The 23737-nt window shown below is 46.0% G+C and overlaps 1 protein-coding gene across 2 annotated transcripts in view; it reads left to right on the forward strand.

The window, feature by feature from the left end:
- The window catches only part of Sf3b3 (splicing factor 3b subunit 3), a 49718-nt gene that overhangs the window by 15943 nt on the left and 10038 nt on the right, over positions 1 to 23737 (forward strand). For both annotated transcript variants that reach the window (XM_089579985.1, XM_089579986.1), the window contains exons 12-22: positions 7241 to 7392; positions 9195 to 9350; positions 11102 to 11257; positions 11333 to 11461; positions 12247 to 12369; positions 17537 to 17691; positions 17792 to 17966; positions 18030 to 18203; positions 22152 to 22472; positions 23239 to 23451; positions 23532 to 23630. In XM_089579985.1, the coding sequence (XP_089436111.1) occupies positions 7241 to 7392; positions 9195 to 9350; positions 11102 to 11257; positions 11333 to 11461; positions 12247 to 12369; positions 17537 to 17691; positions 17792 to 17966; positions 18030 to 18203; positions 22152 to 22472; positions 23239 to 23451; positions 23532 to 23630 (1853 nt within the window). The remainder of the gene's footprint in view (positions 1 to 7240; positions 7393 to 9194; positions 9351 to 11101; positions 11258 to 11332; positions 11462 to 12246; positions 12370 to 17536; positions 17692 to 17791; positions 17967 to 18029; positions 18204 to 22151; positions 22473 to 23238; positions 23452 to 23531; positions 23631 to 23737) is intronic.

The raw sequence follows: 23737 nt of genomic DNA on the forward strand, positions 1-23737 counted from the left end.
GCCAAGCTAGCTGCAACTCGCCTGCTGCCACAACTTGATGAAGAAACCGAGATAGGTTGCGAAACATGGTTTTTTTTGGCAAAAACTTGGTTCGCATTCATTTCTCTCTTAAATTTGCATCAGAACGTAGAATGCTTTCATTTTAATCGCTTAGCAACGATTAAAAGAAATGCCGCATATGAAGAACTTCGATGCTTGCTTGCTTTGCTTTATTGTGCTTTTCATTGCTTGCTTGCTTGCTTGCTTGCTTGGACATGTCGAACCGAGTATAAAATCACTAACCAAGCCTTCCTGAGCACGCCTCAGGTGGTCTGGCCTCACCTAAGCTGAGGAGAGCGACACATGCTTGAGCCTCTATTAGGTTTCTGCAGGGGCTAAATGAGCATGTTTCTACTTTTAGAAGAGGCGCTTCTTGGAATGGTGACACGCCTCTCATGCGCGAGAAAATCGAAGGAACTGTGTCATAGTTCAGCCTCGCCTTTTCGACGGAAATCTCCAGAGATCACATTAGGGACAAGCTCTACATATAGCCGCTCTTACAAAAGTGCTTCGAGCAGAGTAGGCTTGCTTTGGTCGGCTTGAATTCATCGTCGCAGCAGCGAGCGCTTGCGCTGCGAGCTTATGATCTTGTGGAAAACAGTGGAAGACGACAGTCGCGGCCGTAGTTGTTCGTGGATACAACCGCAGAGTAGTACCTCGTGTTGAACCTGACTCTCAAGGTCGGCTGACACGCTTTGTACGTCACAACGCACGCAGTACAAGGAACAACGCATGCAGCGCAAGAAAGAACGCGCGCTGAAAGCTCGCTCGGGTGCGCCGAAGTATCCCCGGCTCCTCAAAGTGACGTTACGTTAGCCGACATGGACGAGGTTTCCCTCTCCGCTGTTCTCCTCCCCAGCGCTCGCGCGGGGCGCGGGAGATTTAAACATCGCATTTTTAATTGGTGATTGCGCCACTGTTTTAGCCAACATCGAAAAAATAATTTCATAGACTTGATCAGCAATGACACTACTTCAAAATCCTAAAAAATTAGCTGATTCGAAAACCGCCTCAGTATCCCTTTAACCTTTCTTTAACAAGCAGGTTGTGTTCAAGCTTGTTAGAAGATTTGTTTATCCTTGTAATTTTTATGTTTTTGGAGGGGTTGCATCAAAGCTTGAAGCCAGGGTGTTGACCTCCCACTAGTACAGTTGAACCTCGGTAAAACGAAGTTTGCGATGCTTCAAACTTTTTCCGTTTGTTTCTCACTTCCATTGAAATGCATGTATTTTTTTCCCTCGATTTAACGAAGTAGTTTTGCACTGCAGTTTCAGTACAACGAAGTTTTTGCGAGCACAAGAAGAAAATTTGGGCAAATTCCACCACTTTATAAAGTTAAAAATATTTAACTTCTAAAAACATGAAGGTTGCTATTACTACCAACGAACAAGCAGCAGTAGGGCCACATAATGCCGATGCACTTGAGCAGACATCTGGCAAAATAACTGACTTCATGACTGCACCATGAAGTAGGTTGCCTTGTGCAAAGTTTGGACAACAAGGGTTTCTCGTTTGTGAACAGTGTTTGATGTAACTCCCTCCCATCTCACCCCGCCACGTTGGCTGGGTGGTTAGGCCGCTCGACTGCTGATTCCAAGGGTGCAGTGGCCATGTGTCGATGGGAGGCGAAACGCAAGGTGCCCATGTACTATCGCGCTCAGTATAAACTACACTGCACTAGTGCCTGTCCACGCGCTCACGCAGTGCAGCTCAATACTGAGTGCGATAGTACGGTGCAACGTTGGTGCACATTTAAGAACCCCGGGAGGTCGAAATTTCCAGAGCCCTCCACTTAAGTGTTCCTCATAACCGATGTCGCTTTGGGATGTTAAACCCCCTTAAACCAAACCACACCATCACGCCTGAGCATGTGAAGTGCAGACTACTTGGGCCTATGTGGGGGAGATGCACTGCAGTCGATGGTAAATCGTGTCTGGCGCGCGCGCGCTGACTGTGGATGACACTGCACAATGCAAGCCAAACCATGTGTGTTATTTTGCGGGTACCTCCTGCTTGCACGTCCCATTCCCATCAGCCCATGAGAGCACGTGATGGGTTGCAGGGTTTCCTGATGCCGTTAGGGGGGGACACTACCCTAAATAGTGAACTTTTGAACCACTTGCTCGATATCTTTGAAACTTGTGGGGCTCCACCTCTGCCAAATTTAATTATTCTCGAATAAGTATGAAGCATGTTATGCAACCTTTGTGCCAAGGATGACTAGTATGCTTGCTGAGGAAACTATTGTTTGAAACATAAGCGTAATTTTTCCAATTTTTTGTGTTATGTGGCATTGGAAATGTCCAGAGCACACAACTGTGGAATTATTTTGCTTAGTTCTCCTATATTTTGAAAGAATCATACCACATAAAGAATGGCAATGGATATTCATTTTGCATCAATTTTTTTTAACTCATTTTTTTAGTGTGAAGAAAGGGAGAAAATAGACAAACTGGGCGCACAGTTGTGTTCCTCATAAAATTTTACTCCAGAAAACCTGCTACAATACCAATATTATCAAGTAATATTGAAATGATAGTTTTTCTAAGCTGACAGTTGACTGAAGAAACAGTAGATAAGAAAAATAGATTCACATGATTGCAAGTCATCCCATTTTATTTTAAGCACTACAATGTTCAAGACAAGCCCCCAGCTGAATAATAAAATTTGGCAGAGGTGGTCCCAACAGTGATATTCACAAGTTTCAATGAAATGAGCAAGCGGTTCAAAGTTCACTCTTTAGGGTAGTGTTTAACTGACTTCTGCAGCACCACGAGGTTTTGTATTCAGTGAAGGCGCCCGCTTTGTGTCAGTCACTACAGCAACGCTCAAAGTTAGGGATACTTTTTCAGTGGCGGCATGTACAGCCTTTGTCAGAAGTTTAGAGCCCAGGGGGTTTGCTTCTGGGCCACACTGCTTTGCTTGTAATGCGCGTCCCAAATCTCCTGAAGGTAAGAAGATTTTTCGTCCTGCTCCCTCCGATGCGTAGGACTTCCATGAGTCCTACAGGAGCGCCACAATAGTGCAAAGAAGCAAACCCCCTGGGCTCTAAACTTTTGACAAAGGCTGTACCTCCAGCTGTCAGTCGAGATTTTGAGATATCCGCAATTCGTTGAGAAAATGCTTTGATAGTAAATGCATGGCTCCGTGGGGAGCAGCTCGGCTCCGCAAAAAATTTTGACTAAACAGATATTTTGAGGTATGCAGTTTCGAGGTAACGAAGCTTTACTGAACTATTCTTGCCGCTCACTTCGCTTAGTGTTTCTTCAAAACTCGCTTGTAATATCTTCACGAACGCACGTGAGCGAAATAAAGCGGAACGGGAGGGTTTTAGGGATGTGTGAAATTTATGCCACTGAAAGACAAAAACCTCAATGCAGCAAGCCTTTTGATATGCAGCGAGGTCTGTTAGTGCTGGGAGGTGCTTCAATTTCAGCGCCTCCGCCGGACCACTGCCAGGCTGGAGAGGAGCAACGAATGTGTGCACTGCTGCTTCCAGTCCAGCCATGTCTTGACGAAACACTGAGAGCGAGTCCCTTAGAAGCTGGTATCCACGCTTGCATTGCAGCAAAGCACACCTTCTCCACTGAAGGCGCGAGCTTCGGGGATCCACAAGCCATACCAGATTGATTTTTGTGCTGAGAGGACAGGGGCTGGGGTGCTTCGCATATCGAGCATAAGCATTACTAACTGGCATTGTTCTGCAGTGTCACCTTCATGGCTCCGAGCAGCCGTTGGGTCATTGGTTTACTGCGAAATCGGGATCGGACAACCTTGTATGGCATCTCATATCTTCGAATTGCCATATTTACACGATTGTAAGTCAACCTGTATTTTAAAATTTTAAAATTTGAAATGGGGGGGTTCGACCTACAATTGAAACCAAAGCATGACATCATAGATAAAGCCGAGACAAACAGATCAGGGATGTTACAGCTGGTTGCATTTGGGTGCACGACTCTGTCCCATTGCTCTTGATGCTGGCCTTGAGCAGCTGCTTTGTCAACGCGCATAACTGGCACCCCCTCCCTGCGCACGGCGGCTGTTGATAAGCAGCAAACCAGCACCCCCCTCCCTACACATGGCTGCAGATTACAGTTGCTGATAAGCAGCAGTTATCGCTGTCGTGTTCTACTCTTAAAGGGGAGGCTTAAGGGTCCTCCAGGTTTGGGTTTTTTTGTTGACATGAGCGATAGGGGGTGGGTCGACTTAGTTTTGTAAATACGGTGACAGGGCTGCTGCACACCGACGCAGTCAAATTTACATTAGAATTTACAGGACTTTAGAAAGTCTCCTAATTATCTGGGATTTCGAAGTAACCAGGTTTAAATTATCGAGGTTGTACTGTACTTTATTTGTAAGGAGGTAGAGCAAAGAGGCCATCATGCTCAACTCTAGGCTGTGAGAAGCACCTATTCATAGTTTAGAGAGATCGAAGTATGAAGCTCCTGCATGCTCTTCCCACAGTCCAGAAACAATTTGCCTCGAGGGCCATGAAAACGTATTTACCTTTCATGCTTTGTTGGGGAGTGTCACTGTATGCTGTCCAGTACAAATACAGTTAAACCTCAAAAATTTGAACTATGTAGTTCATTCAAAATCCTGGATAATTCGAAGGACTCCTGCAATCCTGTTATTTCTTCTGTAAATTATACACCATTTTAAGAGGAGCAGGCAGGAGAGGGAGAAATACTCTCAAACACGTGCGCTGCGCAACACCCCACTGTTGCCGTCCTCCCCTGGGCTGATAATCCGGCGCGCGGCGCAACAACCGCGGCTGTTTAGGTACCGGTCAAGCGCGTGTTTGCGTCTGTACAACAAAAGCAGCAATGTTGTACGGAACACGAAAGTCTTCTAGACGTCGTTGTTTTATTGTCGGTTGCGGAAATAGTCGACGAAAGTAGAAAAAAACAAACGCCGCCAGTATGTACGCGCACCATGTTATGCGAAGGTCTCGGCACGTCTGCGGTGTCCATTTCTTCGCCGCTTTTCCGCCGGTCGCGAGTTGCATTGGCAGTGGACGTAGTTGGTGAACGAAGAATACTTGCGCCAACAAAAAGCTTAAACGTTAGCGCACTTTGTGAACGAAATGCAGACAGAAACAAACCTGTGCCTGTGCCTAATATCGGGCGCGGAACGAAGCGCAGCGCCTGGGTTACCAAACTATACTCTGTGCATAATTTTAAAAGATCAAGTATTTGGACGGCCTTGGCAGAGCTCTTTTAATTCAGCAGTACACTATGTGAGGACTTCACAAATTTGGCCACAACTTTGTTTCGCCGCCCCACATGATCGTCAGTATATCGGGAGGGTGTGGGGATCGCCACCTGAAAAAAATTAACATGTCATTAGTGCATTAATACTATTTTAATTTGCACAGCATGGCATGAATAGAAGCGGCGACATGAACTTTTACCCAACTGCAAAGTGAGGAAAAATGCAGCCATGGCAACGTAAGATGAAAAAATACACGTCATGCACAAGACGGTAAACTCTGCCATGCATTGTAATAAATTATTTGACTGAAATTGCATCGAATGCACTGTAAAAAAAAAAAAATCCACACTATGCATAACCGTGCCAGAGATACAACAAACGCAGCGACTTGAATAGTGCCCCGACCCGATTGAGATTGGAATTTTCAACACAGGTGCGGCGCTTCTGCCTGTCAGTAAGTGGTAATAGCGTTCCATTAGCGTACCAACCTATTATATCGTGTAATTGCACATTTTCTGGTATTTGTGCACCAGTGAGTACTGGCGGGAGCGGAGAAGGCGAGAATGCGAATTGCTTTCAGTCAACTGGCTTGTATCGCTTGTAGTGCGAACAGCCCTACGCAAGCGGCAGGAGGGGCCAAATTTCAATTTCATCGCGTGTATCTCCACAAACAAACATTCTAATCATCAGAAGTGGATTCGTTTCGGTCATGTACTCGCTGTTTCCAAAATGTTCAGTTTGTAAACAGGGTACTCTGTCGCAAGCTCAGCATCTGAACTGCCACACTCGCCATGTCCAAGCACGCAGCGAAAGCGTTCATGAAAAACTGCGCTCCATGAAAAAGTAGATATTCATTGCTCTCCGCGATCTTGTGTTGCAACACATTTTGCTTTCGTTTTTCTAACATGCAACACCGTGCTGCATTTGCCCTACAGGCAACCGGCGACAAAAACTACACGCGTGAACTGTGAGCCTGGCACTCACCGATGCTGATCGCTCGCTGCGTCGAGGAATGGTCGCTTGCTCCCAGTTGGTTATTGCAGGAGCTAATGGCATAGCACACACGAGGATGGACACGAGGCGAATGCCCACGCAAAATTTCTAGGCTTGGCAGGAATAAAACGGGCGAATGACACTTTCAGAGATCGCACGCTACTTCGGCAGCAGCCCACGGGCTGCAAATTATCAGCCCACGATGGCGTCGGCGGTAGGTGGCGCTCGAGTAAAACAAACATGGCGGCGCCCAGGTATCGAAACTAAAATCATGTATAGCATATAATTGATACTAGTGGCCTGCGCCAGATTAGTGAATTCGAAAATCTGGGGTGCTATGTGGGAATGCCCAATCCTGATTTCACCACAAACCTGATGAAGCGACAGCCCTTTGGAGCTGCGAGCCAGTGCTTTACAGTGATGCTGATGCTTGATGTGCGAAGCATCCCAACCCCAGTACGCCCAGCCATGGTACGGCTTGCGAACCGCTGGATAACGGTTTCAGTGTCCCATGCTCTCGACGCTTCGTCAAGGCACGGCCAACTGGAGGCAGTGATGTGCATGCTTGCCACTTCTCTCTAGCCTGGCTGTGCAGAGGGGCTGTCATTGAAGTACCTCCCACCATTAGTAACATCAGTGCATGTCATACGACAAAACCTGTGCTCCTTGCCCGAGACGGGTAGGCTTGCACTGCGCCGTTTCTTTCTGTGGTGTGCCGTAGTTGGAGGATTAGGTGGATTAGGTTACCAGTGTCTTCAAGTAATCGTAAAGTTCATCAGATAAAGGTAGCTCATTTCTGCAGTGAAACTTTTTGCTTGGGTTCAATTTTTTTTTTCTTGCTGCTCTGTTTGTTCAAAAACCCACCTAATTCGAATAGCTTTCTGAGTCCTAATAATTTGAATTAATGAGGTTTTAGTGTACTTTCATGAGAAAGCAACTGGCCTTTGTTCCAGAAAAGTTGGCAATTAATGTTGAATTGTTTTTATTGCAGAGGACTATGATGCTTATATAATTGTGTCCTTCGTCAATGCCACCTTGGTGCTGTCCATCGGTGAGACTGTGGAAGAAGTGACTGATTCTGGTTTCCTTGGAACAACACCAACACTGTCATGTGCCCAAATTGGGGATGATGCTTTAGTTCAGGTGGGTCTATTCTTATTTCATTCAGAGGAAATTCACTGCACTATGATGGCATTGATGTCGAGTAGTGATGTAATGATCACTGAAAAAGGGGTTGCGCAGGTTTGTCTGTACACATATACAGTTAAACCTGGATATAAAAAAATTGAAAAAATCCGGGATTTTTTGGTACCTCCAGGTTTTCGTTATATGCAGTTTTTGCAAGAAGACTCGAAAAAACAATGCAGAACGGAAACCAAAATTAAAAAATATAGGTGAAATCATCTTGAAAATGTTTACGGAAAACCCCCTTGCCCAAAATCATAAGCCCAGAGAATCGTTTCGCAATCACGCTGATAGCGCGACTGCAGCAGCAGCCACCACCACCTCCGCCAGGGCTTGCACAATGCCACTGTGAGTGCAGTGGGGAGGATGGGGGTGACGAGGGCGTTGGGGGCACTGCAGTCGAGCTAGAGGAGAGCGCGCATGGTCGCACCACCGCCGTAGACTGGCCGTGGAGGCACATGCTTCTTCTTGCGTGTTCCCTCTCAGTCTGGCCGTCGTTGTTGCCCCGCGAAGCGAACTCTTTGCCTTGCGTTGCCAGCACTCAGCTGACCCTGCTCCTGGCATGCGAGAGCGGTCGGCACTGTAATCACACAAGCAACCATGTGGCAGCAGTGGGCGTGCACTGCTCATGCCATGTCTTTTTTGCTACGCTATATTATTTTTCGTTGCTTTTGAGCATGCACTGTTGTAATGTCAAGTGATATGACGTTCCAAGAGCGTAAGCAGCGGAGATGCACCGACTACCGCTGGAGCACGGCATGTTGTGCCAACTGCGGTCGCTTGTTGCGACCATAGATGTTCCTCTCATGTCAGTTCGTGCCTTATTGTTATGAAACTTTTCTGACAAATTCTGTAACTCAGCACAAGCTAAGAGATAGTCGGCATAGTGAGCTCGTTATATCAAGGTCAACCACCGCAGCGCCTTCCTTACATGGAGGTCTCAAATACTCGTGCTTCAATGAGGGCAGCGTTGCGGAATTGAGAAACTTCCTAATATCGAGGAATTTGCTATATAGAGGTTCGTTACATCCAGGTTTAGTTCCCCTACCACAAAATTCATAAGATGTGCAGAATGGTCTGTTGCTTCTGAATTCCTTTTATTGTGCATTGAAAAGGCTTCCTGGTAACAGAAATCAGCTGATATCAGCTTTTGTGTATAGTAGCTACTAAATCCCCTTGGCTGCACAGCCCAAACTTAGAACATAATTTACAAGCAGCGCTGATATCTTACTGCAACATAAATGCATAAATGGTCCGTCTCTTATGCGCTTGCCACAGTTAGCACTGTAGTGAGCAGTGGGGCGCTGCCCTTGTATTGACGAAGTCGTAAGTGACCTATGAATAGTGATGCACTGCTCGTGCATCGCTGGTATCATGATTGCCAGTCGCACAGTGCTCTCCATGAGCAGTGAGTGGCTGCGTGTGTCCTGTACATCTTCGACGTCGCGATCGACAGCATGGTAGGCGTCAATATCGGGGAGTAGCAGCGTGCAGCCATAGATAAAGCCCATCAGTCCTAAACAGGTCTGCGTGAATACATTTCCCATGCTCCTACATACGGATTAAGTTTTTGGATCGTACAAATTTCATGGTGACAAGAATATCTTTCACGGCCCTGTGTGATTCGTACCGTCGAGATTCTACTCTAACCGATGGAACTCCTTGTGTGGTGCATGTTTTTCTGGTTGGGGGAAAATGTGTGTTTTATTACCTTGTCACTTACATGTTATTTGGCGTGACTACTACCCGCTTGTTTTCAGGTGTACCCCGAAGGAATTCGACACATCCGTGCTGACAAGCGTGTTAATGAGTGGCGCACACCAGGCAAGAAAGCAATTGTAAAGTGCGCTGTTAATCAGCGCCAAGTTGTGATTGCCCTTACTGGTGGAGAACTCGTCTACTTTGAGATGGATCCAGTGAGTGTGACTTGTTCTTTAATGTAAAATGACTTTTGCTACAGGTGTATGCAGCTTTTTGCAGTGGCATACAATAATTCTAATGCTTGCAATTATTCTTTGTTATGCTGTGTGTAGTATCAAGTTTATGCAGTCTGTAGGTGGCTAGCTTGGGTCTACCCAAACATGCACCCTCTGCTGCTCAAGCCAAAAACTAGTGGCAGCAGGAATGCACACATAACTTGGTGGAATGGCTGCATGTTTGTATAAGCCCACAAGCAACAATAGAATGCTGCTGCTTGTCACCTTTAAGGGGGGACAAAGACTATTTATTTATGGGCAGATTTACTCCAAAGTTTTCACTGTTTGTGCATTTGTATGTGCTAGTTTCAAAGCTGCAAAGGTTTTTCTCCTGCAGCTGGCAGTTTTATACCCCTGTCAAGTGCGCAGAATAAAGTGCAAAAGAGTGTCACTTGCTAAAAGTGCACTCTAGCGCAGCTAAACGATGTAACGGAAGTGTACTCGCAGAAGTGCACACTCAGGTAGGAGTGCATTCACAGAACGCACTTTGAGGGCCGTGTGCATAGCCTCGCCAACAGTGACTTCTAAGGCACAAATGCATAGTGCGTAAAAAAGTGCGCAAATTTTTATTTTACTTGCTGTAACACTGTTTTTAAAAGAGATTTCTTCGTTAGAGCTACACGTGAAGGAAGACGGCAAAAGAACGAGATCAGATGCAACTCCGCGGCGCGCCGCCATCTTGTATATTATCAAAATTCTGGATAATCTTGGCTTGTCCTGGCTCTTCTATTTATTTATTTTTTTTCATTGTTAAAAACTGTTTAATCTCGTATTATTTGCACTATCACATCAAACAATAAATTTTTAAGTCTCTTTTCTTTTTCGTCGGACTCTTCAGAAATTTTGCACATTTTCTGTCTCGTTTTTTTTTTTCCTACAAGTGCACTTCGCTTTCCTGCTTAGCACTGTGTAGGCTGACGAAAGCCTTGCCACCATCACTCCATATGCCGAAGCGCACTCCCCGTAAGTGCACTTAATTTGCATGCTTGACAGGGGTAGATACATAAAGGAAAGTGTGTAAAGAAAAGGAAAGTTTAGAAGCTTGAAACATGAAATCTTGTGGAGAAGATTTCTATTTATAAATGATCTAGAATCACCGAGGAGTGATGTAAGTCATGGATGAGCATTCTAAGACAATTTCGGCTTAAGTTACAGGTCACCAAACTTGACTAAGAAAAAGCTCAAAAGCTCATAAAGGCGACTGAGACGATTTATTTTGAAAATTTTCTTAGTGAAGCAGTACAGTCAAACCCAGTTATAATGGACAGTGTGATTCAATGTGATTTGTTCAATATATGGAATAATTCAAAACACCTGAACCTGCTAATCACTGCAGTGAGTTCTGGCTGATTCGTGGTGTGGACACACCATTTCCCGTCAACGTAATCATGCTTGCAACAAGGAAATTCCCAATGAAGAGATTGCATGGTCTAAAGTCTGGAACCTGAGACGAGTTTACATTGCGACCTTTACATTGCGGAAGGTGCCATTGACAAGGAGTGGTGTTGCAGTGCTGATTTGTCATAGTCGGTCTGCAGAACTTCGTATGAGAACATGGCTGTTGCTGGTAATCACATCACGCAATACTGGTTACAAGCTGTGTTGTGTGTCTGTGTGTTCTACGGTGCTTTGCAGTGGTCTTGTTCATTGGTTTGTGTTTTTTTTTCTTTCATGGCTTTCCCATTTTTTAGACTGGCCAACTGAATGAGTACACTGATCGTAGAGAAATGTCAGCAGACATCATCTGCATGTCCCTAGCCAGTGTGCCTACTGGTGAACAACGGTCACGGTTCTTGGCTGTGGGTCTGGCGGACAACACTGTTCGAATCATTTCTCTGGATCCCTCTGTAAGACTCACACAGCATGTGCATTAGTGGGGTTTTTCTTTGGAAAGCATGCTGATGCCTGTTCGGATTTTACAGGATTGTTTGTCTCCACTGAGTATGCAAGCCCTGCCTGCTACTCCCGAGTCGCTCTCTATTGTTGAAATGGGAATGACTGAAGTGGATTCCAGTGGGCAAGGAATCCTTTACCTCAATATTGGCTTGCAGGTAAAGTCACTGACAATCTGAGTGCTGTAGTATGTCTTTGTTTAGAAAGTTAGCACCATAATGGTGGCTACACTGCTTGCTTCATTGCTGATGCAAGTAATCAGTAGAAGAGTATAGTGGTTGAATGTTGATACATACAGTGAAACGTCAATAATTTGAACTCTGATAATTCAAAGAATTTCTGCAGTCCCATAATTTCTAATGTAAATTTGACCAGATAATTTGAAGCAGTTGTACACATCAGCCCGGTTATTTCAAAATCTGAAGTGGTATGCAAAGATGTCTGATCTCGATTTTGCCGCAAGTTGATGAAGCGATGGCCCCTCGAGTCCGATTAGTAATGCCGATGCTTGATATGTGAAGTGCCGCAGCCCTAGTACTATCAACACAAAAAGCAATCTGTGTGGCTCGCGAACCACCGGAGCACACGCCTGCAGAGGAGAAGACGTGCTTCACTACACCACGGCGACTCACATTTGGAGTGAACTTTCTGTGCTACATGTTGGACGGTAGAATTTTACATGGCAGTATACAGTAATGGCAGAGTTCGTCCAGTGAAGGTAGTGCTTTCCAACAACGAAATTTTTTACATAGTTCCCTTTTTTTTGTGCTGTAGTCGGTTAATCGAATATTTTTCGCTGTCCCGATGACTTCGAATTAATGAGGTTTTACATTACTCCAAAATTAACCAGCTTTATTTAAGTGTTCCCATTGCTTACATTCATGAAGATGTAAATGTTTTCTGGTGTTCCCACCCAATTCTTTCTTTTTTTCTCTTTCACTAGAATGGTGTCTTGCTGCGTACTGTTCTGGATCAGGTCACAGGAGACCTTTCAGACACCCGTACACGTTATTTGGGCTCCAGGCCTGTGAAACTTTTCAAGGTTCGCATGCAAGGAAGTGATGCGGTAAGTCTGCAATTATGCTGTTGCCTTTCTAAACTTTTGTTGAAAAGATTAGCATGTTATACAGTCGAACCTCGTTATAACGAACACGGATACAGCGAATTATCGGATATAACGAAGTGAAAGAAAAGTTTGGTTTGACATGCTTTATTTCTATGGGAGTTCTATCTGTATAACGAAACGAAAAATTCAAAATTCGACACTATATCGGTTATAACGAAGCAGTTCTGTATTTACAGCGCTCAAAATGCGCGAACAAGGAGGAAAAAATTTCAAAACACGCTAAATTTTGATCTTTTGAATCGCCCGCACCTAAGATGTGTTTGAATCACCCGCGCTTCCGCACGCCACGCCAACTAGGGAGAGCGAATGAATCTAGCATCAACGGCTGCGTAGCATGTGACTGACACGTGATCGAACCAACGCCCGTGCTCCCCGGCCACCCCGCCGGCACGATTGCCGACTCGCGCGCTATCTCCGCGCTATCTCTATGATCTCTGCAGTCCATTCTGTAGACGCCTGTCGTAACTTACAGCAGTTTCGCTTGAAACGAAGATAAAGATCTTCAGGGCGGTTGACAGCAGGCGTAAGGAAAAGTCATTGCCGCGGACTTCGGTGTCGCGCCTAGCACTCTATCAACCATCTTGAGCGCAAGGCAGAAGGTTGCAAACGTCCTCTCTGCAGGCGTTGTGAAGAATGACAGCAAGAGTGCAAGGCTTTGTCACCACCAGGATGTTGAAGATGCTTTGTTTGCATGGTTCAAGGACGTTATAGCGCTTAACCTGCCTGTGTCTGGTGCCGTCCTTCAAAGGGAGGCGAGAAGTCTGACTTGCGTCTGAGGCCACAATGACTTTTATGCAAGCAGTGGCTGGCTGCAGCGATTTAATGACCGCCGTCGGATTGTTTGCCACGTCTTGTCTGGTGGCTGTGGCGCCCAAACTGACCGACCAAGAAATTGTTGATCAGGTGGTTTCTACAGATGATGCTACAAACAGCAATGCATGTGAAGATCGCGAAGTTGAGGGGGTACCTCGGGAACCTACCTGTGGCCAAATCAGCTGACATCGGGAAAGCACTGCTCTGTGTTGATTTCGTCGAAAAATTTAACCTGTCAAATAGTGTGAAGTGCCGCCAAACGAAGATTACGTCGTTTTTTAAATAAATTAGTTTTTGCACCTGGCCAGCATCCCGACTTGTGAGTTCGCTCTTGCTTTCCAGTACGAGATGCAAGGCGAGGTTTGACAGGCTTATACCACGCGTTAAATTAAAAAATAGTGCATTTTTTCAACCCTGTGCTGTCCATCCTAAAGTGCCTTTACTTGGGTTTATTAACAGACCTTTTCTGCCGGAATTTGAGTGCATGCTTTTATAACGAATATCGGATATAACGAACAAATTTCCGCGCAAATTGCGACTTCGTTATAACGAGGTTGGACTGTACAGTCAACTGTATACATCAAACTTGAAGTGGATTGCGAATGAGTTCAATATATCAAAAATTCGATGTATGTAAAAAATGGCAATAGATAAGCTTATTTATAACCTAGAAGCAAAAACACTGTGTGCCCATGCTAGTGGCGTGCTTTTTGCAGCGACGTGCTGTGTGCTGGTCGCGCACCGCTTGCTGGGAGTTGCTAGGCCTAGCCTATTTTGCATCGAAGTCGTGGATGGTGCTTTTGAACTAGCCACTGCCAATCATAGGTGGGTAGTGCTTGAGGGTGGCCTTCTATCTCTTGTACTCATTTTCCATGCCACATTGCTGTCATGCAGTGAAGCCAACCTAACTAAAGCCTGAAGGCGGCCCTTGCCTAGGATGTTTCTCTGGCTTATTGGCCGAAATGTTGCGGAAACTGTCTGTACCTGACTTTTATAACTAGTCATTATTCAGTTCATAGTGTACTGGTAACAGGATTAGATATCTTATGATTGACAATAGCTTGTTCCAAGCAACCATCTCCGCTGTGGCTTTGATGCGAAGCAGATTAGCTATAGCAACGCCTAACGAGTGGTGTGCTGCCGGCACGGCTGCGGATGGCACATCACTGCAAGAAGCACGTCACTGGAGTGGATGCAATGTATTTTTGCTTCCAGGTTACAGATAAGCCTTTCTATTGCCATTTTTACTGTATAAACACGTGTAAGGGCCGCACTTTTTTTTCCAGACTTGAGGGCCAATTTTCAGGGTGCAGCCCATAGACACGATGTGCAAAAAAAAAATTCAGTAAAAAAACAGCAATCGGGGAATGAGCGGCATTTATTGTACGTTGAATCGTCACGCGCGGAGTTTTCCTACTCCGAGCTAATGCTGTGCTCTGGTGCATGCTCATCCCACAAGAAGTCACGCAGCATGTCTATTATTCCGTACTTCCATCGCGTAGCAGAGCAGCTCTTCTTCCGGTTCGGGAAATTGCATGTCATGCCTTGGAAAGTGCGCACTTCTTAGCCACGTCGAATTTCCTTCTTGCGGCATGCGTGCCGTGTTAGAGAGCAAATTTCCAGCCCTGTAGCTATTAAGGTGCTTGCCCATCGTGCTAAAATTGCAACACTTGGCGGCAGCACACGAAAGCCATAACTACGATGAACAACACGCTACCCCAACTCCAGTGCCTTTGACAGCCACAAAAAGCTTAAGCTGGAGATACTGATGCCAATATGGATAGCCAGAGCTCGTGGTGGAGGAAAAAGTTGACAATGATGATGCCTTGGGCGTCATCTGTGGGCGTCACCTGAAAGCTCCTGTGCGCGTGCTTGGCCTCCGCGATCAAACGCACCTTGCTCACTGCTGGAGCTGATCGCGGAGGCCACGGCGCATGCATTTCGAAGGCTATTCCCGCGTGGGTCGGAGGAAGTTTGGGTGCGGCCCTTGCACAGATTTTTTTTTTTTTTAATATTTCCTGTGGGAAAACAGGGTGCGGCTCTTACAGGCATTAATACGGTATACAGTGAAAGCTCGTTAATTCGACCCCCGTTAATTCGGAAAATCGGATAATTCGACGCGCACGCGAGGTCCCTACAATTATACATAGGAGTCTATGGGGCGAAACTCTCGTTAATTTGACCAAATTTTGCCGTGCGTCGGTTAATTCGACTTCACTCCGCAGCCCGCCAAGCCGGTGTGCCGAGAGCAAAAAGAAAAAAACACTGCCACCAGCGGGGCTACTGTACGCCTGATAGGCCATCTGTATGGTGATCGCCGTCAGCAGCGTGAGCGAGGGCGAGGGAAGCGAGGTTAGCGGCGGCCGAAGCGGCTGGCGTCTTTTTTTTTTGTGCTTCGCAGCAGTCGTGTTGGTGTCGTGTGTCGTCGTTTCCACGTGTTCTTGCTGCTACGATCGCGGTTGTTTAACCATAAGGCGGCGCCTTTTTTGGTAATTGCGCGCCTTGTCAGCGTGTTTATTGGGCTGCTTGCTGTTGCTGTTTTGTTGCGACTGAGAGAAGGGTGAAAGGAAATTGCACGGGCCAGACTACTGGCTCAGCCGAGCAACCACCGCTGCCTAGTGCAGATAGAGGAGAGTTAGAAGATCAGAGGAAAGATAAAGAGAAAAGGTAAGACGCGCGTGGCAGCAGCAACCGCGAAGCGGATGCTGGCTGAAAGAACAGATAAGCGGCAGAAGCCGCGCTCGCTTCACCTCCTCCCCGCGCTGCTTTCGTGTGGGTAGCGCACAGGCACGCGCCTCGCCTTTGTGTCCTGTCAGCTGACCGAGGATGCAATAATATAAGTGACAGGCGCTGACAACGACGATTCGTCGGAAGGTGACGATTGTGAGCAGTTGCCCCAAATGCCGAAGTGCACGGTGAAAGAAGCCGCAGAAGCCTTGTCCGTGCGGGAGGACTAATGTGAAAAAATCCCTGACGGTGCGTGTGCCGCGCAGCACCTGGCAGCTGTTAAGAGCTATCGTAGTCGCTCAAATTCGCTCGAAAAAGCAGGCAACGATAACAGATTTCTTTGCCAAATAAAGGTTGCGGCAAACATTGTTTTTTTGCTGTTCATTCGATAATTCGACATTCGGATAATTCGACAATTTTTCGCGGTCCCGTCAGTGTCGAATTAACGAGCTTTTACTGTATATCGCATTACGGATGTATCGAATAATTTTGCAGTCCACTTCGAGTTTGATGTATCCAGGTTCAACTGCACTTGGAAAGTAAAAGTGTAGTGCAAATCGAATAGTATGTAGCAGCGCCCTCTTTGGACGACTGAAGCAGCCAAAAATGATGAAATGACACAAGCCGCATGCTGGAAGACTCTGGCACCGAGATGGCACTCGGACGTTACTGAGGCATTAAAAGGAAACCTGTTCTTGAGTCTGCAACCGTTTGGTTCGGGTCCTTCATCCCGACAGCACTTTACAAGCAAGTACAAGTCGTGGAACTGTTCACAATTTAGAATATTAGCACACCCCGGTAAATTTATTTTGTCCTTTCCGGTGTGAACACCAAGCACTTAGAGACAAGCTGTGTGAAGGCATTGCTGTAATGTGGCTTGCCTCCATGTGACAGTGGCTCTGCACGGAGCCTGAGTGGAGTGACATCAAGTTGTCATGGTCACATTATACAGCTTGAAAAGTGTTTTTATGATCTAAAGCAGTTACGTTTCTGATGCATAATCCGAAGCAATGGGTGGGTTTTGACGCCCTATGTAGCACACCTCATTAACTTTAGAATGTCGGCTTGCAATGTGGTGTCCATGCTAATGCGTGCAGAATGAAAGTATGGAGTTTACTACATGATGAAAAAACTAAGAGGTCACACACTTTTACATTTAAAATAGTGGGCGCAACTCTAGGGCCTGACTTTTAGCCTGAATCTTTTATTGGGCTTGCTGCTGCTGCAACTCTTCTGAAAGCAGGGTTTACGGTATTGTGGTTCACAAATATCAATAAAAGCACGTCACTTGTATCACTTTTGCACTGCAGTTTATTTCATAAATTGCTTTGTAAGTCTTAAAAAAAAGTATAACTGAATCCAAGTTGTCTGAACAGGATGGTAGTGTGAGGTGAAGAAAACCTTTGCTAAGCACGAGTTCAAGCTTGATTAAAGCGCTTTGGTTTTTATTGTATGAGAGCCGCTAGACCATTTACATGTTATAGAATTTTAGTGCTAGAAAAGGTGATTCGTAACCTTTAAATTCACTGAAAATGATCTTGTACTTTTATGACTTCTGTTTTCCTAGGCCTTGGCAATGTCAAGTCGGTCATGGTTGAGTTACTACTACCAGAACAGATTTCATTTGACTCCTCTGTCATATGAGACGCTAGAATTTGCATCTGGGTTTTCATCTGAGCAGTGCCCTGAAGGCATTGTGGCAATTTCAACAAACACCCTCAGGTATGTATAGTAATTTCTCGCAAGACAGATTGTAGTTATAGAACAGACCTACTGTTTTCTGTCAGTAGTTTCTCATGGCCTTTGTTTTTTCTTCAAATAGAATTCTTGCCCTTGAAAAACTTGGAGCTGTTTTCAACCAGGTGTCGACACCTCTGGAATATACACCTCGCAAATTTGTTGTGAACACTGACAGTGGCCATTTGATAGTTGTGGAAACAGACCACAACGCTTACACAGAGAAGATGAAGCAGCAGCGAAAGCAGCAGATGGCTGAGGTAAGATAACAGTGAGGTTTTCAAGGTCAGGGCGTGCTGGTATACTGCCATTTCCTATTGCAGGAAATGGTAGAAGCAGCTGGTGAAGGAGAGCAGGAGCTGGCTGCAGAGATGGCAGCCGCTTTCTTGAGCGAAGTACTTCCCGAAGTAGTGTTTGGCTCGCCGAAGGCTGGCTCTGGCATGTGGGCATCAGTAATCAGAATCCTGAACCCTGCTGATGGCCAGACACTTTGCAAGGTAAAGGCTTTCACTGCTACATGTTTTTCTATGCCCATTCAACAAGTTCTGAATCAGTGGTGGCCAGAATGCTAGCCCTATAAAAAGTACGAATAGCTGGGGACATCCTTTTTTCTAATAGCCATCTTGCTGCATATAGGGCTTGCACAAGACAAAATTGTATGACCCATGTGACGTTGCTGAAGTTTTGTATAGTTTCAGCCTAACCTCGTAGATGCTGCTCTTTTGGCTTCATACTTGAGTTCCACTCTCCGGTGCCTGCCTGTGGCAGGTCTATTTCTGTAGTGAAATGTGCATACCTGCCAATCTTCCCGATTTACCTGGGAGACTCCCGATATTTGACTGAACTTTCCGATTGTTCGACCACTGCCCTATATCTTCTGAAAAGTTGTCTCCGCACTAGAATAACTTTATGAAACCAGCAACATGGAATCTGCAGCCGCATTGTAATCGCCAGCATCACCATCAACTGCCGCACTAGCACCATTGGCATTATCGGCTAAGCAGCCGATAAAAGCCAAAGGCAAAGCATGCATAATACTATTGCATGCATGCTGTTGCTGCTGCTTGTGTGTGTTTTTAGGGTTAGCTACGCCGTCTGTATGCGGCGCACAGTATAAAGTTAGAATTCTCGGGTGCTCGTTGTGATGGCGCTATCAGAGCCGAAGAAAAGATATTAAGGCGGAAGCCTTTAATGTCTCATCGTTGTAAGCAGCAGTTGTCGACAGAAAATGTCACGCTTTTCAATTGGTGGAAACGGTCGTGACGTCACAGTGCGCGAATTTCAAACGGGGCCAATTGTACTTTGGCTAGTAACCATGCAACCAATTGAAGGGATCGTATAGTGATGCTCCAAGTAAGTGGGACTGAGCTTAGTTAATTGCTTAATTACTTAATTAGCCTAATTAGCTTTACTAGTCAGGCCATATAAATAAATAAAACCGATTAAGAAATTGGTCGAGCTCGGGAATCGAACCCCGGTCTTCGGCGTGAGAGACGAGCATGCTATCCACTCCACCATGCCAGCTCGACGGTTTGGAATGAACAAAGGCGCGTCTAGTGAATACGGTGTCTTCACTCACTCTCATCCTCCTCCATTCCCTTCCGGCGAGGTTTAGGTGTCCACCGACAAATGAGAGACAGATACATTTCCTTTCCTCAAAAACCAATTTACCGACGAGCGAGGCGTAGAACCGAATGGGCGATGGCGTTCTGTGGACTCCCTGGCAGCATTGCAAGACGCTGTCGCGTTCCACTCTTAGGGGCGAAGCTTAACATCTTAATCACACATCAGTGACCACACTTTAGGTCAAAAAAGTGCCCCCCTGAATTTTGTGAGACAGTTACTGCGTAATTTCCTTTCCTCAAATACAATTTTCATTTTCTTCATTACGGCTCCTCTTTATCTATCTTCTTTCACTCCCGCTTCCTCCCTTCCTCTACGGTGCGGTTCAGGTGTCCACCGAGATGACAGAGAATTACTGCGCCATTTCCTTTCCTCAAAAAGCGTTGCGTTCAAAGGGCAAGGCATCGCGCCGAATGGGTGGTGGCATTCCGTGGACTCCCTGGCAGCACTACAACGCGCTGTCGCGTTCCACTCCTAAAGGCGAAGCTTAATGGTGCACTGAAGAGGATTCTGAACTTGTCTTTTTGCCGCGGGAACTCGATCTACACGTTCCTAGCATTCTTAGAAACTGCAACTTATTGCCCTGTATGGCCGATTTCCCTAATTAAATCGAATTAACGTCCGGCTCCCGCCTTTTTTTTTTAATTCTCCCTCGTACGGTGGGCGGAGTCGACCAACGCGTGGAGCGCCTTTCACCCAGTCCCGTGGAGGCTTTGCTTTCGCTTTATTTTGTTTTTTTAGGTTTCCATGAATAAATAGTTTCATTCGTAGATAATATAGCCGCAAAATAAGCCCGCAGAAATAAAAATATGCGCCGACTATTTGCTACTACGGACTACTACGTATTTTACTCCGCCGATGGCAGAGCGGCAAGCCACCACGGGACTGGGTGAAAGGCACTCCACGCGTTGGTCGACTCCGCCCACCGTACGAGGCAGAATTAAAAAAAAAGGGCGGGAGCCGGCCGTTAATTCGATTTAATTTGGGAAATCGGCCATACAGGGCAATAAGTCGCAGTTTCTAAGAATGCTAGGAACGTGTAGATCGAGTTCCTGCGGCAAAAAGACAAGTTCAGATTCCTCTTCAGTGCACCTTTAAGCGTCATTAATTAGCAGTTAATTAGTATTCAGGCATTAATCAGTAATTAACCATTAATTAGTGTTTGGCATCACTTAGTAATTAGTACTCAATTATATGTGACGCCACCAGTGCCACAGAAACAGCGAAGGTGGTGCGGAAAACGCTTCCGCCTCTACCCACTTTAGACAGTCAAAGTGACCCCTGAATTTTTTGCAGAAGTTTTTGCGATCTTATACAGATGGATTTCCATGCTTCTTCACATAACGAAAAGGCGAGCATGACACCACACAGCTACGCCCAGTGTGAAAGGATTTTTAGCGCAGTGCGAAAAACTAGGACTGAATTACGCTCATCAGTGCGCAACACAACCCTCCAACGTCTGCTGCTGTTAAGGGGCCATCAGTCTGGACCCTGCTTTCAGCAAAATTACTCCGACAATTTTTTGAAGCAAGGAATGTCTGCTACTGCAAGGTTCCTGCAAAAAGACTTCTGACACTGACAATGCCTGAAAGTTCAGGCGAACGCCCCCCTCCCCCATTGGCGTGAATAAAAAAATCTCCTGATTTTTGACCTCGCCAGGTTGGCAGGTATGAATGTGAAATCACAGGTCCATTGGATCTACCTGCACTACATGAACTGGTTCTCACGGTGCTGCACTTCGCCATTCATTTCAGCGGTGCAAAATGGCATCTTCTGCACGACACCACTTTAGAAAAGTGCAGACATTATGCCGGTCTGGTTCAGGAAAACTGTGCACCTTCTCGATGGTCAGTGCCGAAATCATGCAGCTGCAGCCGTCATCAAAGCAGACGATAGCTTGCACATTGCGATAAACGGCGAAGAGACTCCAGTTATTCCACTCGTCAATGAGAACGGTACTCTGCTGGGGTCTGACTCGTAGGAAACGTCACTGGGGCTCTGTTAATAGGGCTCTGTACCCGAGAAGGCTGCAACGGAGGGAAGGGTACAGTGGCTGTCACCAGCACCTTTCACCTCTTGATGGACCCGTCACAGGCGTCTTACCTTTAGACCAATTAAGTGATAACAATAGTCAACAAAAAATATGTTATCTAAAAAGCAAACATGTGCATGCAACATGGTGCATGTTGCTGCAACAACCGCGAAACATATAACTCGTCGCGCAAACCTCAGTCCTCTCCAGTAAAAGAACACACATGCTTTTCAAGTCAGCTGCCGCGAGGTTGCAACGATGCTGGTTCATAGCAACGCTTTGCTGTGATGTGCTGTTTGAAAATTCTTGATGCGTTTCGATGTTGGTGGCCATTGAGGTGGCTGGCACACAGCTGGATACAATCTGCTGGTGACGCCAAGGCTAGCGGACGACCAGGCCTGCACTTGACCATTTGTTTTGGAAGCAGCCAGTGCCAAGCTGCACTTGAACTGCCGGAACTGGCACTGCACATTTGCAGCACCGCTGCAGAACTTTACAGAACTGGTGCTGTGCGTGCTGGTGAATCGAACAGACCTGACATGGGCACTGAGATTTTGGTAAACTTGAAGACCCCAGGTGGCCAGACCTTTTACAAAACTAGTCTTTCATAGCCAAGGTGTATCTTTGGGACATAGAGAAAAGCATTTTTTGTTTTCCCTTTCCCTGTTCTGTTTTCTTTTCAAAGGTGAATAGTCTCATTGTTCAGCTTTTCATTTTTCTGGACTTAGTCTGCATAGTCTTGCACTTGCTTGCGTATAGCTTGATAACTCCATTGCCTTTTTGCCCTTAGGTAGCCCTGGAGCAGAATGAGGCAGCACTGAGTGTGGCACTGGTCAAGTTTTCATCCCAGCCAGATGAGCAGTATGTTGTGGTGGGCGCTGCCCGGGAGCTGTCCCTGCAGCCATGGCATGCACGTGGTGGGGGCTTGCTGCTTACGTACCGGCTGAGCCATGCTGGTGAAACACGCTTGGACCTGGTGCATGCCACACCTGTTGAGGAAGCCCCAACAGCTCTGTGCGCTTTCCAGGGTCGTGTGCTGGCTGGTGTGGGCAAGTGTCTGCGCCTCTATGACTTGGGGCGCAAGAAGCTGCTCCGAAAGTGTGAAAACAAGGTGTGCTTGCACTTACACTACAAGTTCCAGAGGCTGAACATACTGCATGCATTTCACAGTGATAGCTGTATGAGGGACTTTCTCTGCTGACATTATATGCCTTGACCGAAAAAGCGAAGAAAACGACGAGACAGGCGCCAGCACTTGTGTTATCATTTTATTAGTCTTATCCGTTGTCTCTTTGCGTCATGTTTTGCACCATGAGCCAAAACCAGCTTGCCCATCTTTTCGTCAACCTGCTCAGTTGGCAGTTGCTTATCAGAAATGCTACCAAGTGAAGTTGTCAAGTCAGCAGCCATAATTTGGCTGCAAGAGCACCAAATCATGAGCATCATTGCCAGTGACTACCCATAGATAAAATCCAACGGCAGATTGTCTCTTACTCCATGAAAAGTATTGGCTGAATTTCCATAGAGCATTAGTTTCAGGGTAGCAGAAAGTGATGCATGGGACCGTGCTTTTATGTGGGGTCTAGTATCTGTGCAGTGGCACCAAAGCATGCCAGTGCAGTAAGCTGTGCAGTTAGTTTTTCTTTCACTTTAGTTGCAGTGCTGCTGCTTTTTCTTGTATTCCTCATCACTTGTGTGGTACGAAGGGGTGCTCAAGATGCTTTTTGCATGTTGTAACTGCAAGCTTATGCACATTCATCTAGGGCTGTGTTAGCAGAACACAAAACAGTCATGAACATGTTTGTGCAACTCTTTGTCTACTTTTACTGTGCTTATTGCATTTATTTATTGTTACTATTTTTTTTTTTTTTTTTCAGTACATCCCCAATGCAATAGTGACTATTCAGTGCATGGGCAATCGTGTGGTGGTGAGCGATGTGCAAGAGAGCTTCTTCTTTCTTCGTTACAAACGTCAAGAAAACCAGCTTGTCATATTTGCGGATGACTCTGTACCTCGTTGGATCACTGCGTCCTGTTTGCTTGACTATGATACTGTTGCTGGTGCTGACAAGTTTGGGAATATTTCGATCGTAAGCTCCTTACATTATTTTCTTGGAAATACAAAAGTCATAAAGAAAACATCCACAATAACTTACTTTTCCAACTGCAGGTTCGCCTTCCAAACAGTGTTAGTGATGAGGTTGATGAGGACCCAACAGGAATCAAGTCACTTTGGGACCGTGGATGGCTAGGCGGCTCATCTCAAAAGGTAAGGGACTTGCAAAAATGCATTAGCACTATATCCCAATCTCTATGCTTCTGTGAATGGCAGGCACTACACCTGATGCTTTGAAAAAGAAGGTTGAGTTTTGTGAT

This window comes from Amblyomma mixtum, chromosome 3 (genome assembly GCF_055824585.1).
Source record: "Amblyomma mixtum isolate Tamu chromosome 3, ASM5582458v1, whole genome shotgun sequence".
Lineage (NCBI taxonomy): Eukaryota > Metazoa > Arthropoda > Arachnida > Ixodida > Ixodidae > Amblyomma > Amblyomma mixtum.